Raw genomic sequence first — 19,685 nt, forward strand, 5'->3', positions numbered from 1 at the left:
CCTGGCATTGCTGATATCTGGAAAAGTTTGTATACCCAGAAGGAGGATGCAATGCAATTAAATAATTGAAGACTGTGGAGGGATCATGCTCGCACGCACTCATGGACACCTATTTCAGTCTTCCCAGAGAACGGATGCTTTGAGAGTTCACGTTCAGAGATGTGTGACATTTCTGTCAGGCCCCGAGCTTTATCCCCATGTCCCAGTCTGCTCTTCCCACAAGTGACTTTCACGATTAATGTCATAATGCCTGGGATTATCGTTGGCAGCTTTGGGCGACTATGCCAAATCTGATAGTTTACTGCCACTGCAGCATTAGGGAAGTTCCTGATCCTCTTATTGTCAAGAAGCGGCCTTCCTCCTTTGGTCACAAGCCTGTGGACGAGCAAACACTTGCGACTTCCTAAAACCTAGGCTGCAATAGATGGTGCCTGGGCTCTCCTTTAAAACTCTAAATGCTTCTCGAATTGCAAGGCTCCTATTTCGACGTGTAGGTCATTGTGACCATGCAAGGAATGTTCTCAAGGTCAATGGCAGGGGTCCAGGAAGCTCATATGGCTCCTTCATTTGGCAGGTTCTCTTTACTGTGGTCTCAGTCTTTCATGATTAGCACAGCCGTGAGAGTTTGACCTTGGGTGATAGTGCCTGCCCTCTCCTTGCATGGCTTCCCACACCAATGTGTCTCCCATGAACTCCTGCAGAGTATCACTGTGATGAATACTATGGCACCCCAGCAGTACAGTGGACCAAGCCACTGTACTTCCCCAAGACTCATCAGGAAGGCTGGCTCTGTCCTGGGGGTGGAGTTGGATTCATGGGAGGTGGTCTTGGAGGGGAGGATGCTCCTCAAACTGCAGAGCATCTTGGACAATACAGCTCACCCCCTCCATGACACACGAATCAACCCGAGTTGTACCTTCAGGAACAGACTGGTTCCACGAAGATGCAGCACAGAACGCCATAGAAGATCCTTTTTCCCTGTGGCTTTCAAATTGCACAACTCTTCCCCCTTCTGTTATGGGGTAGACTGACTTCCCTCCCACGCTCTCTCTCTCTTCCCACCCAACCCCCCCACCCCCCACAAATCTTTGCACATCCCCAATCCTTTCCACTCGTTACTTTAATTTCATGTTTTATGTAGCTTGTGTTTTATGACTGTTGGCAGATCAATTTCCCTCCTGGGATAAATAAAGTTCTATGGTATATCATAAGAGGAGACTCCACAGTCCACGTCGACCTGGGGACACAGTGCAGTACACTCCAAGCAGCTCTGTGTAATATGGGACAGTCGGCTGCATCCCGCACAACAGCTCCTTAACTGAGAGACCAGTTCAGGAAGAGAAGTAGGTCGAGAAGTAAACGGGTCCCAGAGTGGAAGGGGATCAGGAACTACACACACAGCTCTATGTGGGCCATGTAGGCTTCCATGGGAGAGAGACTGCATGCCTCACAAATGGAGACATCACAAGTCAGAAGCCATTCCACTCACAACTCTTCCTGGAATATGTCCCATTGGAACTACAAAATACAAATTTGCAGCACATTTTAGTGATTTCCAATGGGCAAATGAATGCCGAATTGATTCCCAGACAGCAACATTTTCCATTAAAAACACTTGCAGCAGATGAAAGAGTGCCTCCTTACAGCAAAATCAAGGAATAGAGACTTTTCTAAATTGGCAGCAATACCTCAGTGGCACACTGGCTGTGCTTGGGCCCACAAAACCTCTAACTATGATTTTAGTTCGAGTTAATACAACATAAACTTCAAAGAATGTTACTTTACAAGTGATGAGAGACATAAAAAGCTGGAGAAACTAAGCAGGACAGGCAGCATTTCTGGAGAGAAGGAATGGGCAACATTTCGGGTTGAGGCCCATCTTCAGATCCTACTTTACAAGTGGCTGTCTGAAAGGGTTAAAATACTATTGGGGCAGAGCAAGGTCGATTCAAAGTAGCTGGGTGCAGAGGAACATGCATCTTTGAAGGCACATTGACCAATTATGAAATTAGGAATCTAACACCATCAAAACAGCAATGAGAGCGTTTTCCTAAAAAATCGCTGTCTTTTTTAAACAATTAACCACCCGACATCAAGGCGAGTCATGAGAAACACTTGAAGGAAGTGATGCAGTTACTGCCAGGCTAGAACAGGATAAGCAACGACTGATCTGGTTTAAAGACCATTCTCAAGCAGTCATATTTATTTTCCTGCTAATCAAAATGAATTTACAGGTTATACAAGGTTTCTTGGAAAACGAATCCTATTTGGACTGCATTATCTGACTCAGTTAAGGTCTTGGTACACATCTAAGCCAATCCAAGGTAGGAAGATGTATAACATTCATTAAGCCGTCACAGCATGTAGCCTCTGAAAAATACATTATTTTGCATAGTCGGTGCATCAAGGACTATAACATTTTCATGGTAGCCTATCTGAAGGTCAAGAACATTGTGAAGTAACGGCTTGACCAGTGGATAATACTTTTGATCTCAGGAGCATGTAGGTTGCCAATGTCCTCTGGAAGCGACATTTTGTGACTGCATTACCCTCGAGGTCACAAATAGTTAGTACCCAAATCCACGGTAGAGTAACCAGTTAGTCAAAATGGAGATCAATGTGTATCAGCGAGCACATAAACTCTAAATAAATCTTAGTCTGCGTCATCCAAAAATACCCGAGCGATGAGTGGGAAACGATGAAAATGTCACAATGGCATCATTTTCCATTAACAGCTGACATGGTATTGCGTATGTTGATCCAAGAGGGTCCTCGGGACATGACATGTGAGATGATGAGCAGTTGAAATACCTTTCTGCCTCAACATCCACCGGCTGTATCTCTACACATTCTCTGCTCCACGACGCTGGTCACGAGAGTGTCACCAGGTGCACTGGAGCTATTTAATGTTGTCCCTGAAGTCACCACTTGTAGAAAAGAAGTGTGCATCAGACCCCAGAAAGTTGAATGCCCAGTTTAGCTTATTATTATTATTATTATTATTACCACCGCTGCCTTGGCACATAAGGATATGCAATACAATAGTTGAAATAATTTAATACACATGAAAACAAATACATAAGATTGAAAGGATCTTAATTAAATCTCGTAAACCTGTCGGAAAAAGGGTGTCTTCTCGTAAATTTTAAAAGCCTTGACACTTGCCCTTTCATACAATGACACAACCTCTCTTATCCTTGTATCTTATCACAACACAAGAGAGTCCGAGCAGGAGAAAGCCACTTAGCCTCTCAAGCCTGGCCTGCCATTCAATGAGATTGTTATGGTGGGCGAATAAACAAGCCACGTGTGGTGAAAACAAAGAGAACTTTATTGCTCCGGTAAAGAGATCAACACACACGCGAATGGGGAGGGCTGACCCAGGTCTCCATACTAGGGCACACCCCTGAACCTAGTGACAACTGCTTCCTGCCATTACCCAGTCACGTTACCCTACCCCCGACTGCCAAGGGTTCGAATTCAAGTGGCCTAACCACCGGGTGGCACCACAGGACCCCCCCCCAGAACCCGAAGCACGAAACCGAAAGGGTAGACGAACGAGGCGGCCGGACCTCGTACAAACACCCCCCCCCCCCCCACAGGGCACTCCCCTGAGGAAGGCGAATGCGGGAGTGGTGAGGACCTCGGACGCCCCCGACCACGAGGCAGGGCCACCAACACAGGTCGAATCAGGTCGACATGAGCGGGCTTCAACCGAGCCACCAACACAGTCTCACGTTGCCCACCCTATGTCCAAAACAAAAGTCGGAAGACCGCTCTGCAGTAAATGGAAGAGCCCCTTGCAAGGCCGCAGCAACGGCGGCGATGCGCGTCACAGCGCAGGAACACAAAAGCACGGTCCCGAGGAGCAGCTGGAACATGTGAAGGCACCACACCATGTCGGAACCAGAGCAAGCATGCCCACCTTCTGCCGCAAACCAACACCGAGGAAGGCAGCTCCTGCTACCCATGCACCACCGGAACAAAATCCCCTGGAACCGCAAGCGGAGCACCATACACCAGCTCTGTCAATGAGGAAGCCAAATCCTCCTTGGGGGCAGTGCGGATCCCCAGCAACACCCAAGGTAACTTGTCCATCCACTCTGGCCAAGTAAGTCATGCCTGGGGGGCGGCCTTCAAATGCCGGTGAAAGCGCTTCACCAAACAGTTCGACTGGGGATGGTAGACCATAGTATGGTGGAGCTGAACCCCCAACAGGCGAGCCATAGTTGACCACAACTCAGAAGTGAACTGAGGCTCCCGGTCCGAGGAAATGTCCACAGGCACAACAAAACGAGTAATCCAATGGGCAGCAAGGGCACAGGCACGGGCGCAGCAGAGGTAGAAACATTGAAAATAGGTGCAGTAGGCCATTCGGCCCTTCAAGCCTGCACCGCCATTCAATATGATCATGGCTGATCATCCAACTCAGTATCCTGTACCTGCCTTCTCTCCATACCCCCTGATCCCTTTAGCCACAAGGGCCACATCTAACTCCCTCTTAAATATAGCCAATGAACTGGCCTCAACTACATTCTGTGGCAGAGAATTCCAGAGATTCACCACTCTCTGTGTGAAAATTTTTTTCCTCATCTCGGTCCTAATCCCCTTATCCTTAAACTGTGACCCCTTGTTCTGGACTTTCTTTTTTTATTTATTTTTTATTTTTAGCGGAACAGCTTCCAGCCAACGCATAAAACGATCCACCAACGTGAGGAGACGCGTGATGAGCCGGGACAGAGGCAGCGGACCCACGATATCCACATTATCAAACAGTTGATGCGGCACAGCAAACTCCTCCAACCTCATCTACTGTATCCGCTGTTCCAGATGACAACTTCTCTACATCGGCGAGACCAAGTGCAGGCTCGGTGATCGTTTCGCTGAACACCTCCGCTCAGTCCGTCTTAACCTATCTGATCTTCCGGTAGCCCGGCACTTCAACCCTCCCTCCCATTCCCAATCTGAACTTTCTGTCCTGGGCCTCCTCCATTGTCAGAGTGAGGTCCTATGCAAATTGGAGGAACAGCACCTCATATTTCGCTTGGGTAGTTTATTACACCCCAGCGGTATGAACATTGACTTCAACATGCACAACAACCTCCGGCTGCTCCCCCTCACTCTGGAGGATGCCATGAATCTGCTCCGAGGCATCCTGGTCCCTTGCACCAGGGAGACAACACACCATCCCGGAGTCTCGCCTGCTGCTGCAGAATCTCCTTTCTGCAACTCTGACGATGTAGTCTCCCGTCACTATGGTTCTTCCCCATTGAGCTTCAGCACCAGGGTTGGAATCACAGCCCTGGCTACCACTCAATCTTGTTGTGTTGTCTGCTCCCAAGAGGGTGTACCTGCTTTCAGTAGGTACAGCCACCAGGGTCTCCTGCACTCCACGTTTACTCCTCTTTCTCATAGTCTCACCTTCACTCTTCCTGTATCCTTGGTGTGACAATCTCACTGTAGGTCTTGTCCAGGAAACTCTCCTTTTCCCAGATGGCCCCCGAGGCCATCCAACTGCTGCTCCAGTTCCCCAACACGTGTATTCAGGAGATGCCAATGTTCAACAAGGATGTCCACAATGAGCTCTTTCCCTCCTTGATGCACGAGTTTCTCTGTGGTCATTCGCTCTCGAAAACAAACATCCTTTTGGATACTGTTGTGAGGGATGACTATTCAGAGGAGAGCAGTAGCAGCAGTCAGGTCTGTGAAAGCAGGTTTGGCTCTGAAGCACAACAGGATAGGGTAAAGCCAGAGAGGGCTATCACGATAGGAGTTGATATCTATGATATCATAATAGATGCCATGGCAGTTATTTTATGAAATAATTATGAAGCTACGTACTTGATACACCCAACACTATATCAATAGCCTTGTCATCATGACCAAAACATCTTTCATCACCTTTGTCACAATTATCTGAGATGTGGTAAAAGTAAAGGGTTAGAAATAACTATTTGTTCTTAATATCCGACAATCATTTTCATTTTTCAAACCCATTTCAAAGATCCGTAAAATGTAATGTTACGTTGAGTCCGTGCAATCACACAACACTGTTTAGTTTCTTGTTAGTTGCTCAGTATTTACAACCATAAATAATTCCTCCCAGCTGTCTTCCATTTGTCAAAAGTAGGTTAATCCCATCCAAGTAGTTTATTTCGAGATTTAGGGGGAAGCTCCTGCTATGTTTAGAATTCAGAATCAAATATCAGATATGATGGTCAGCTGAATTAAGATCTCATTGTTTTTGAGTAAAATGTGCTTTTATTATTTAATGTACAGGAATGATTTTCTGAACAATTGCTTTTATGCAGACTAATCAGAGATCTGACGCAAATACCCAATCACATAATACTGACAAAATCTAAAGAATAATCAAAGAACGTGGCTTGGGAGAAGTAAAACAAAAGAATTAAAATGAAAAGATGCTGCTCTAAATGTTTCTGTATTCAAACACATGTATACATATCATTGATAGTAATGTTAGTTCAAGACATTTCTCGGCATCTCGTTATCCTATTTTATCGAGTACATTGTTAATGTTAAATCTTATTCTGCTGCAATACTCCTGGATGCATTTGTCGACTGAAAACCTTTGAAAATACAACAGTTGAGTTGACAGGAGGTGCCAATACCACATTTAGCTACATTGGTAGATTCCAGTATTACATGCAGTTCTGTACAAAGCTTACAAATAATTGTAGCTGAAGTCAATACAATGGAATGTTTTGGATCTGTCCCATTTAGCAACAATTCATGCAGCCATAAAAATATGAACACGTCACGAGTTTATAGAACAAAGAGTTCATTTAGAGTCTTAGAATCATAGATCTTTTCATCATGGAAACGTCCCCGTCAGCTCACCTTAAGGGCCTGTCCCACTTAAGCGACTCTTTTGGCGACTGCCAGGGACTAGTTTTAATGGACACCTGGCAACAACCTACGACAGCACTTACGACAACAAAAATTGTCGCCAATGTCGCCGAAAAATTTTCAACATGTTGAAAATTTTGCGGCAGTCGCCTGTAGTCGCCCCAAAAATCGCTAAAGTGGGACAGGCCCATTATCCCTATAATATGCCCAAATATATTTTTAAGATATTGCATGTTTCTCTAGCCTTCTCTGGAAGCTTGGTCAATATACAGACAACCAACTGCATTAAAAAGCTGCCCATCAGACCCCTGTTAAATCTCTCCCCTATTACCTTAAATCTATGCCCTTGTGTTAGATTCCCCTATCCTGGGAAAAAGACTGTGAGCATTTACTTTGTCCATGCACCTATAAAACTCAATAATGTCACCCTAACACCAAAGAAAAAAATCCTAGACTATCCAGCCTCTCCCTATAATTCAAGCCTGCAAGCCAAGGTAACATCCTGGTGAACCTCTTCTGCTTCCTTTCCAATTTAATGACATCCTTGCTACAGCTGGACAACCAGAACAACACACAGTACTCTAAGTGTGGTCTCACCGAAGACTTGTGCAACTATCACAATGCTGCAAGTACTATCACAATGTTTAAGACACACTTAGACAGGTACATGGATTGGATAGGCCTAGAGGGATCTGTGTCAAACACAGGCAGTTGGGAAGTGTAGATGTGGCATGTTGGTCGGTGTGGGTAGGTTGGGCCGAAGAACCAGTTTCCAAATTGTACGACTATGACTCTATAACATTATCAAGATGTCGTCAATGTTCAGTAGTCAATATCCTTTTCAATGGAAGCAAGCATGCCAAATGCATTTGTACTCCCAGATTTATTTGTTTCACAACACTCTTCAGGGTTCTACATTTTACTATGCCCCGCCTTACCTCTCTGAGCTGCTCCACCTATATGCTCCTGCCCGGTGCCTCAGGTCAGCTGATCAGCTGCTCCTTGAGGTACCAAGGTCTAAGCGGAAGCTCAGAGGGGATAGAGCCTTTTCTGTTGCTGCTCCGGCACTCTGGAACACCTTGCCGCTGCACATCAGACAGGCCCCCTCACTGTCCATCTTCAAATCCTCCCTAAAAACACATTTTTATTCTTTGGCTTTCGACACTGGCTGAGGCATTGCTCCTGTTTTTAGTGCTTTTAATGTCTTTTAATTTTTAGTGTGTTTTTTTATAGTCCTTCGTTTTACGGTTTTTAATGGTTTTTAATTGTTTGTAATAGCTTTTTGTTCATGAGTTCTCATGTACAGCACTTTGTGGCAACTGCAGTTGTTTAAAGTGCTTTATAAATAAAGTTATTATTATTATTATTATTATTATTATTATGCAAGTCCTGTCACGGTTTAACATATCGATATGAAACACCTCACACTTGTCAGAGTTAATTTCCATCTGCCATTCCTTGGCCCACCTTCCCGTGATCTAGAACCTGTTGTAAACTTAGAAACATAGAAAATAGGTGCAGGAGTAGGCCATTTGGCCCTTTGAGCCAGCACCGCCATTGAATATGATCATGGCTGATCATTCAAAATCAGTGCCCCGTTCCTGCTTTTTCCCCTATATCCCGTTTACCCCCAAGAGCTTTATCTAAATCTCTCTTGAAAACATCCAGTGAATTGGACTTCGATATCTTTCCTCACTATATCTCCAATTTTCGTGTCATCTTCAAGATGTTCTCAGTGAATTGTGGTCTGTGCAAGCCGAGCAGCTAAAATAACTTAAGTTATTACCTCCTTTGAGTTCCTGAAGGAGGAATAAAAGCAAAATTATCTATAATAAAGTGTGGCTCAATTAGTAATGTGCTCTTTATATTGTGTTTAACACTTCATACTTTTCTATCCTTATGTCCAATTTATACTATAGAGTTTTACATTATTCTAAATGGCTGGGTATAATTTTGTCCTCAAGTGCACAAAACAATAAATTCCGTGCTATGAATTTCATTTGACTTTACTTCCCACATGTTGTTCATTGCAGCCAAGGATGAATTTTATGGGGTTTTTTTTTAAATGAGAATTTTACTCCCGCACACCTGCCTATTCAGATATACTTGGAAAAAAATCACTGGGCACGACTTAAAGAACACCAAAGAGTTATTTTCTCTGTTGTCCTAGTCAGCATTCCTCACAATTATCAGAAACAAAAGCACATCAGCTAGGCATTCCTTTTGTTCACCGTTTCTGGACTTCTGCAATTTGCTGACAAAGCGCACTGATTTGTACAATACCTGGATTTAGACAAAACTTCTCTTTAAGGAGTCACAAACTACTCAAAAAATATTCCAAAAGAATTCTTTTGAAATCCTACGTCAATTTCACTAAAGAAAACTAAAGTTACACAGCACAGCCCCACAACTTAAAATGAAGTGAACTCGATTTTGGTGACGTTGCAGTGAGAAATTTAATGCTGTCCAGGATATCAAACACATTGATGATAGTGAAGTTAGACAAAAGTGCTGGAGAAACTCAGCGGGTGAGGCAGCATCTATGGAGCGAAGGAATAGGTGACGTTTTGGGTCGAGACCCTTCTTCAGACAGATGTGGAGGTGGGGGGGGGGGGGGGTGTGGGGGGGGGGCAGGAAGAAGAAAGGAAGAGGCGGAGACAGTAGGCTGTGGGAGTGCTGGGGCGGGGAAGGTGGGAGAAAGCAAGGACTACCCGAAATTAGAGAAGTCAATGTTCATACCGCTGGGGTGTAAACTAGGGAGCCTCTCTGGAGGAAAGGAACAAGTGACATTTCGCGTTACAACGTTTCTTTAGATAAGTGAGTGGAGAATGCCTGGAAGACAGACAGAACTGTGGGAAGGTGCAGGCAGATTTACAAAATGGGCAAATTCAATGGCTGTGAAGCACTTTGGTGAGGTATATAAATTATGAGGGATTAATGTCGGATAGTCTGGGATATGTACAATAATGAGATGTGGGTAGAGTAGACTGCTGAAAACTTGCTTGTCATTTCAGAGGTAGATAAAATTAAAGGATATGGGTTTTGGGTAGATGCAAGAAGGGATTCTTCTTCACCCAGGGTTTGGCAAATACCTGGAATACACTTCATGAGAGTGGTTGAAGCTTGGGCCACTGACAGTATTTAAGAAGTATCTACATGAACACTCATCTCCTGGGCATAGAAGTTCTGGGACATGCGATTAATATGAAAGGGAGTGGACAGGTCAGCATGGATTAATTGAGCGGAATATCTATTAAAACCTGTAAATGTATTAGGACTATATACATGTAACTAATTTTATTGCTGCCAGTTACATCAGGACATGAAATTTATGGTGTAAAAATATTTGTCATGTGTTGAATGGATATTTAAGGAGCTAACCCAAAGTCATCCATTTCTGCCTCTTGTTGGTGGGAAGAACAATTGTCACTGATCATACTTCTCAATACTTATTCAATCAACAAAGAGGCACATGATAAATGAAACAATGAGAGTTTGCCACATAAATTCTGTTACATTTGTGTTACATTTCAGTGCAACACATGCATTATCCTGAGTCACACAATAATAAGTTATGTTTTGTTCAGAAATAATCATTGTTTTTATACACGGGAGAAAGTTTAACAATACAGAAACACAAATGCTCTTGAACAGACATGAAAATTAGTATTTTCGTATATATTCTAAGACTTGGCAGCAATCTGAGGCAGAACAAGACTGGCAATTTGGCTGCTCTCTCCCTCAATAGGAAAAGATCCAGTTCGTTTTATAACATCAAAACCAGCAAAGGTTTTTCTACATGGTTTATGTGCTTTGTTGAAGGTAATTTCATATCCTAATCAAAACGAATATTATTTGAAAAAAAGTGAATGATATCTTGAAATATTGTTGCAATGTTACTGTGCAGTATACAATGCTGAACTTGGTTCACCATCACAGATGTTCATAAAGACACTGTAGCAATTTAGGTATATTTTACCTGACTGGGAGAAGCTGCATCACCATGGTGAAGATGGTTTTGCGTAGCATTACGTCTTAATGCTCTAATATCCTTTGTCCCTCTGGCGACCCATTTTCATAATATTGCCTTATTTTAGTTCAAATTCAGCAGAAGCAATCTTTAATACTTCAAATGGGACTAATGTATGATTTACCCAAGTGAATGTTTGATGGTTTGTATGGACTCAGTGGTCTGAAAATCCTGGTTCTGTGCTCTGTGATTCTAAAACCCAACGACAGCATTTCCACTTACTGTGGGTCCATGATGATTAGTTTAAATTTTCCTGGATGCATTTAAAGGTTGAGCCTCCATGCCTAGAGCCTGTGTTCAAAGTACTGCAGCCGGCAGATGCAATTTGCAAACCACCCTCAGAAAAATGTTCACATCAAGTTCAGAGAACAGCAGATTTGTCCACTGCACGCCACAATTCTGCCGCAAACACACCTAGAACTTATTACACGTGTGGAGAATAACTTTTTTTTTTGGATTATGTCACTGAATGGAAGCATTGTTGAAATGTTACATTACATGGAGGAAATGGGACCCGGTTTAGATCCATGGAATATACCAGATGGGTAATGTAGGATTGGGGTGAAAAGTAATCCCTGGTCAAACAAGGCAGGTGCTGATCTACCCAACTGATGGAAGAGAAACAACAGACTGAAGAAGGGTCCCAGCCCGAAACATCACCTATCCACTTTCTCCAGAGATGCTGCTTGACCCAATGAGTTACTCCACCATTTTGTGTCCATCCCTGGTATTCATGGACGAGAGGTAAGTGAGGTTGCAGAGGGGACAATGGTCTGCAGGGATGGAGCCTAGGTTTCCAAAGACAAGAAGTGATGACAGTAGATTGAAATTGACAGGCATGGAACATGGGGGAGGGGTTTAAATACAATATCAACTAACGTAGAGATCAGAAAAGGCAGCTGGTAGTCAATAGTTTAGTGTTTAATTGGGAAGAGCAAGAGAATTGCCATTCAGTGGTGTAGTTTGACCAATAAATCAAGTACCATCTCAAAGCACTTTACCTCCACTCTCGACTCCATTCAAGGACCCAAGCAGTCGTTCCAGGTGCGACAAAGGTTCACCTGCATCTCCTCCAACCTCATCTATTGCATCTGCTGCTCTAGATGTCAGCTGATCTACATCGGTGAGACCAAGCGCAGGCTTGGCTATCGTTTCGCCGAACACCTCCGCTCGATCCGCATAAACCAACCTGACCTCCCGGTGGTAGACAAAAGTGCTGGAGAAACTCAGCGGGTGCAGCAGCACCTACGGAGCGAAGGAAATAGGCAACATTTCGGGCCGAAAACCTGACCTCCCGGTGGCTCAGCACTTCAACTCCCCCTCCCATTCCGAGTCCGACCTCTCAGTCCTGGGCCTCCTCCATGGCCAGAGTGAGCACCACTGGAAATTGGAGGAGCAGCACCTCATATTCCACTTGGGCAGTCTGCACCCTAGCGGCATAAACAATGAATTCTCCAATATCCGGTAGCCCTTGCCGTCTCCTCCCGTTCTCAGCTCTCCCTCAGCCCTCGGGCTCCTCCTCTTCCTTTCTTCTCCCCACCCCCCCCCCCCCCCCCCCACCAGTCTGAAGAAGGGTTTCGGTCCGAAACGTTGCCCATTTCCTTTGCTCCATAGATGCTGCTGCACCCGTTGAGTTTCTCCAGCACTTTTGTCTACCTTCGATTTTCCAGCATCTGCAGTTCCTTCTTAAAGAGTTTATATCATCATTGAGTTTTCTTTGGAGTTTAAACTGTTTGTTCAAAGGTGACACTGTTCTCAAAATCTCTGAAAGCATAACCACAGTGACAATCATAATGCATGCCCTTCATGTCAGTTTAACTTAAAGATGCAAGGATTACTGAAACTCAGCTAAAAGAGCAGGAATTATCCAACTGCTTTATAATGCAAAACAGTGATTAACTAATTCAGTAGGATTCTTGCAAAATATTTAGAAACTGAAACAATGACTCTCTCTCCACAGACACTGCCTGACCTGCTCGCTATTTTTGAACAAACCCATCTTTGGTCTCACTGACTTGTATATCGAAACTGTTTGCTGTGCAATTATAATTTTTAAAAAGCTATTAAAGCAAAAATTAACATATTTCAGGAGAAATGTTCCACAATAAAACAAGTTAATTAGACATAGAGGCAGCATTAGGCCATTCAGCCCATCAGGTTTACTCCACGGTCATGGTTACGTTGTTCATCCTTCCTACACTCCCCACGTTTGTCTGCACAGGGAGCAAGAATCTCAGACCTGCTAGACAAGTTGGCGGGCCAAGGGTGCTCTCACAATGCTTCATGGCGCTCCCGACCTTCCTCAGTTGCAGTCACACCCTCCTTCTCCTGACCAAATTGGAAGCAGTTAATCTAATGGGCGTTACTGCCTCCAGAATCTTAACGTCCTGGTAATTCTCCCCACCCTCAATGCGCCGCAGTGGTTGAAGCTCAGATTCCAGGTCATCAATTTTGAGCCAGAGTTCCTCAATAAAGCAACACTTTGCTGCAGATGTGGCCAGGAACCACCAAGGGGTCCACCAGCACCCACATCATGCAGCTACAGCACATCACGTGATCCTGCACGCTTCCTTTATTTATTTCCAACAGCTGCTATTTATACTTCACGCTTGCTGCTGCTCTGGGCTTGCCCTTCTCGCCGAAGTCTCTCGAGTAAAAGCCTCAAGTTGCACTTTTCCTCAACACAGCACAGTGCCTCAGCACAGCCAGTGTGAACAGGCCACTCTGTTATTTCTTGCCTTCCTTCCATTCGTTGCCCTGCCTCTTACACAGCCATTTGGACACTTGCTTCTCTCTATGTTCAGCCTTCTCAATTGGGTACACATTAAACCAGCAAAAAAAACTTTATGCACGATTTTGTTAAATTACCTTTTGTCAGCAAGGTGGCTGCTCTCCACTCTCAAAGAGCTCACTATCCAATGTCTTAATCTTTTAAAATTAATTTTGTTTGTGTCAGATCTCAGAACTTCTGTCATAATTCATGAAAAACTAATAGAGCCATCCCAATTAATCAACTCCGGCTCCCTGCCCCCCCAAGCCTCCAACCTCATCGTTCCCCAGCTCCGCATGATCCGATTTTACCTTCTCCCCAAAATCCACAAACCTGACTGTCCTGGTAGACCCATTGTCTCTGCCTGTTCATGTCCCACCGAACTTATTTCCACATACCTCAACTCCATCCTATCCCCCCTGGTTAAATCCCTCCCTACCCATGTTCAAGACACCTCACACGCTCTTCGTCGACTCCAGGACTTCAGTTCTCTAGGCCCTCATTCCCTCATCTTCACCATGGATATCCAGTCACTCTACACCTCCATCCCCCACCAGGAGGGTGTCAAAGCCCTCCGTTTCTTCCTCGACCGGAGAACTAACCAATCCCCGTCTACTGATACTCTCCTCCACCCAGTGGAGCTGGTCCTTATTCTTAATAACTGTTCGACTCCTCCCATTTCCTCCAAATACAAGGCGTAGCTATGGGCACGCACGCGAGCCCTAGCTATGCCTGCCTCTTTATAGGGTACGTCGAACAATCCTTGTTCAAGACGAACAGTGGCCCTATCCCCGAACACTACCTCCGCTATATCGACGACTGCATTCATGCTACCTCCTGCACCCGCACACAACTCACTGACTTCATTCATTTTGCCACTAACTTCCATCCGGCACTCAAATACACTGGACCATTTCCAACATTTCCCTAGCAGCCGTCACATACAACAGATAGTCCTCCGTCATTTTCGCCACCTCTAACGTGACCCCATCTTCCCATCTCCCCCCCTGTATGCTTTCCGCAGAGACCGCTCTCTCCGTAACTCCCTGGTCACTTCGTCCCTTCCCACCCGTACTACCCCCTCTCCTGGCAGTTTCCCTTGCAACCGCAAGAAATGCTACACTTGTCGCTTTACCTCCCCCCCTTGACTCCATTCAAGGAACCAAGCTGTCCTTCCAGGTGCAGCAGAGGTTCACCTGCACCTCCTCTATTGCATCCGCTGCTCTAGATGTCAGCTGTTCTACATCAGTGAGACCAAGCTTAGGCTTGGCGACTGCTTTGCCGAACACCTCAGCTGGGCTCGCAATAACCAACCTGATCTCCCGGTGGCTCAGCACTTCAACTCCCCCTCCCATTCTGAATCTGACCTTTCTGTCCTGGGCCTCCTCCATGTCCAGAGTGAAGACCACCGTAAATTGGAGGAGCCGCACCTCATATTTCGCTTGGGCAGTTTGCATCCCAGTGGTATGAACATTGACTTCTCCAATTTCAGGTAATCCTTACTATCTCCTCCAGGAACCACAAATATCGGGACCATCTACTTTCTTTCAACTGGTTAATGCACCTATAAGAAACAAGATTTCCTCAAAATCCATTGGCGACTTACAGAGAAACATAGAAAATAGGTGCAGGAGTAGGCCATTTGGCCCTTCGAGCCTGCACCGCCATTCAATATGATCATGGCTGATCATCCAACTCAGTATCCTGTACCTGCCTTCTCTCCATACCCCCTGATCCCTTTATCCACAAGGGCCACATCTAACTCCCTCTTAAATATAGCCAATGAACTGGCCTCAACTACCTTCTGCGGCAGAGAATTCCAGAGATTCACCACTCTCTGTGTGAAAAAAGTATTCCTCATCTCGGTCCTAAAAGATTTCCCCCTTATCCTTAAACTGTGACCCCTTGTTCTGGACTTCCCCAACATCGGGAACAGTCTTCCTGCATCTAGCCTGTCCAACCCCTTAAGAATTTTGTAAGTTTCTATAAGATCCCCCCTCAATCTTCTAAATTCTAGCGCGTACAAACTGAGTCTATCCAGTCTTTCTTCATATGAAAGTCCTGACATCCCAGGAATCAGTCTGGTGAACCTTCTCTGTACTCCCTCTATGGCAAGAATGTCTTTCCTCAGATTAGGAGACCAAAACTGTACGCAATACTCCAGGTGTGGTCTCACCAAGACCCTGTACAACTGCAGTAGAACCTCCCTGCTCCTATACTCAAATCCTTTTGCTATGAATGCTAACATACCATTCGCCTTCTTCACTGCCTGCTGCACCTGCATGCCTACTTTTAATGACTGGTGTACCATGACACCCAGGTCTCGTTGCATCTCCCCCTTTCCTAATCGGCCACCATTCAGATAATAATCTACTTTCCTGTTTTTGCCACCAAAGTCGATAACCTCACATTTATCCACATTATACTGCATCTGCCATGCATTTGCCCACTCAACCAACCTATCCAAGTCACCTTGCAGCCTCCTAGCATCCTCCTCACAGCTAACACTGCCCCCCAGCTTCGTGTCATCCGCAAACTTGGAGATGTTGCATTCAATTCCCTCGTCCAAATCATTAATATATATCGTAAATAGCTGGGGTCCCACAACTGAGCCTTGCGGTACCCCACTAGTCACTGCCTGCCATTGTGAAAAGGACCCGTTTACTCCTACTCTTTGCTTCCTGTCTGCCAGCCAGTTCTCTATCCACATCAATACTGAACCCCCAATACCGTGTGCTTTAAGTTTGTATACTAATCTCTTATGTGGGACCTTGTCGAAAGCCTTCTGAAAGTCCAGATATAACACATCCACTGGTTCTCCCTTATCCACTCTACTAGTTACATCCTCGAAAAATTCTATAAGATTCGTCAGACACGATTTACCCTTCATAAATCCATGCTGACTTTGTCCAATGATTTCACCACTTTCGAAATGTGCTGCTATCCCATCTTTAATAACTGATTCTAGCAGTTTCCCCACTACCGACGTTAGACTAACTGGTCTGTAATTCCCCGTTTTCTCACTCCCTCCCTTTTAAAAAAAGTGGTGTTACATTAGCTACCCTCCAATCCTCAGGAACTACTCCAGAATCTAAAGAGTTTTGAAAAATTATCACTAATGCATCCACTATTTCTGGGACTACTTCCTAAGTACTCTGGGATGCAGCCTATCTGGCCCTGGGGATTTATCGGCCTTTAATCCATTCAATTTACCTAACACCACTTCCCGGCTAACCTGGATTTCACTCAGTTCCTCCATCTCATTTGACCCCCGGTCCCCTGCTATTTCCGGCAGATTATTTATGTCTTCCTTAGTGAAGACAGAACCAAAGTAGTTATTCAATTGGTCTGTCATGTCCTTGTTCCCCATGATCAATTCATCTGTTTCTGACTGCAAGGGACCTACATTTGTTTTAACTAATCTTTTTCTCTTCGCATATCTATAAAAGCTTTTGCAGTCAGTTTTTATGTTCCCTGCCAGATTTCTTTCATAATCTATTTTCCCTTTCCTAATTAAGCCCTTTGTCCTCCTTTGCTGGTCTCTGAATTTCTCCCAGTCCTCTAGTAGGCTTTTTTTCTGGCTAATTTGTACGCTTCATCTTTTGTTTTGATACTATCCCTGATTTCCCTTGTTATCCACGGATGCACTACCTTCCCTGATTTTTTTTTTTGCCAAACTGGGATGAACAATTGTTATAGTTCATCCATGCAGTCTTTAAATGCCTTCCATTGCATATCCACCGTCAACCCATTAAGAATCAATCGGCAGTCTATCTTGGCCAATTCACGTCTCATACCCTCAAAGTTACCTTTCTTTAAGTTCAGGACCCTTGTTTCTGAATTAACAATGTCACTCTCCATCCTAATGAAGAACTCAACCATATTATGGTCACTCTTGCCCAAGGGGCCACGCACAACAAGACTGCTAACTAACCCTTCCTCATTACTCAATACCCAGTCTAGAATAGCCTGCTCTCTCGTTGGTTCCTCTACATGTTGGTTTAGAAAACTATCCCGCATACATTCCAAGAAATCCTCTTCCTCAGCACCCTTGCCAATTTGATTCACCCAATCTATATGTAGATTGAAGTCACCCATTATAACTGCTTTACCTTTGTTGCACGCATTTCTAATTTCCTGTTTGATGCCATCCCCAACTTCACTACTACTGTTAGGTGGCCTGTACACAACTCCCACTAGCGTTTTCTGCCCCTTAGTGTTTCGCAGCTCTACCCATATCGATTCCACATCCTCAAAGCTAATGTCCTTCCTTTCTATTGCGTTAATCTGCTCTCTAACCAGCAACGCTACCCCACCTCCTTTCCCTTTCTGTCCATCCCTCCTGAATATTGAATATCCCTGGATGTTCAGCTCCCAGCCTTGGTCACCCTGGAGCCATGTCTCCGTGATCCCAACTATATCATAGTCATTAATAGCTATTTGCACATTCAACTCATCCACCTTATTACAAATGCTCCTTGCATTGAGACACAAAGCCTTCAGGCTTGTTTTTACAACACTCTTGCCCCTTATACTATTATGCTGATAAGTGGCCCTTTTTGATTTTTGCCCTGGATTTGCCAGCCTGCCACTTTTACTTTTCACCTTGCTATCTATTGCTTCTACCCTCATTTTAAACCCCTCTGTCTCTACGCTCACACATTTAAGAAACTCTTTCCCTTTAACTCCATCCTCCACTATCCCATTCGACACCCCACCCCACTTATTCAGTTTAAAACCACCCGTGTAGCAGTGGCAAACCTGCCTGCCAGAATGCTGGTCCCACACCTGTTAAGATGCAATCCGTCTCTTTTGTACAGTTCCCTCTTACCCCCAAAAAAATCCCAGTGATCTAAGAATCTAAATCCCTGCCCCGTGCACCAGTTCCTCAGCCACACGTTCAGGTCCCGTATCTCCCTGTTCCTGTTCTCGCCAGCACGAGGAACTGGAAGCAAACCGGAGATAACAACCCTGGAGGTCCTGCTTTTCAGCAGGACTGCTTAATTTATATGCAGTGCTACTAATTATTTGGGAGAGCGAAACTAGAATATTGTAATCTCAACCATCTGACTTTTGGGCTCCTTTTCCACTGGTGTACGGTTGGACTTGTCATGGACACAAAAATGGATGAGTTCAGAAATTCTTTAACACACAATGAAGTAACAGGCAAAGTGGACCAACTAAGAGGTACATCACAATTTCCAGAAATAAACTTTCAAATATCTAAACCATTAAAACATTAAATAGTGAAATAATTTATAAACAACTTAATTCCCAACAAAAGCAGATTGCATTGCTTCAGATATCACCAAGACATTTTCAAAGTCTGCAATTATTACGATTCCATTGTTAGCATCAAATGCACATGCAGTACCAGCAGTAGTTATTCCATTCACTTAAATAATCCTCCTCAACATATTTTTGTCAACCATTAAATATATTTTTTTTAAATTACCCATGACCATATAGATTCTGTTGGACTCCCAATGTACACAACTTCTTCGTGTTCTTCTGTCATTTTCTTTTTGTAATTTCGCTGCACGATTTGCAAGCCCAAGTTAAAGTCCTGACTTCTAATCACTTGCACAGCAGAGTAGTTTCTGAGAAAATCTGTCGCTGTGTATTCAGCAGGTTGCCGATCATGTTTACGTGCTAATTTTACATGATCAAGTTCGAGAATGGCCATCCAAGCAGAAACCTGAGCAGGGAGTCAGGCTGCAGTCATTGCTAATCTGGCCCCCAAGATATCCAAGCATCACCAAGTAACAAGTTGAGCTGAAGTTTTAATGGAAGGCAGGAAGAACTGAAAGAAAAGTCTTTATAAATTAGTTCAAGCTTTATTTAATATTACTGAATTTAAATTTAATAATGTCACACTCCTCTGTTGACCCGAATTTGACAAACGTCCACTATCACAGGATATAACTACAGCATATGAAGCTGCTGCTACTTCATAACTTAGGAGGTGAAACTCAGAGGTAATATTATCTGAAGTATAAATAAAAAGTTTTAATT

General features: G+C 44.3%; 1 protein-coding gene across 4 annotated transcripts in view; it reads right to left on the reverse strand.

The window, feature by feature from the left end:
* The window catches only part of lpin1 (lipin 1), a 121,217-nt gene extending 101,951 nt beyond the window's left edge, over positions 1-19,266 (reverse strand). The window contains exon 1 of one of the 4 annotated variants that reach the window (XR_004412061.1): positions 19,126-19,266. Coding sequence is in view for 3 of the 4 variants with exons in the window: in XM_033021577.1 (XP_032877468.1) it covers positions 19,126-19,188 (63 nt within the window). In the remaining variant the exon portion in view is untranslated. The remainder of the gene's footprint in view (positions 1-19,125) is intronic. The other 3 variants (XM_033021577.1, XM_033021580.1, XM_033021581.1) reach the window with 3 other exon arrangements.
* Between the last annotated feature and the right edge of the window lie 419 nt (positions 19,267-19,685).

The sequence above is a fragment of the Amblyraja radiata genome, chromosome 5 (genome assembly GCF_010909765.2).
Source record: "Amblyraja radiata isolate CabotCenter1 chromosome 5, sAmbRad1.1.pri, whole genome shotgun sequence".
Taxonomy (NCBI): domain Eukaryota; kingdom Metazoa; phylum Chordata; class Chondrichthyes; order Rajiformes; family Rajidae; genus Amblyraja; species Amblyraja radiata.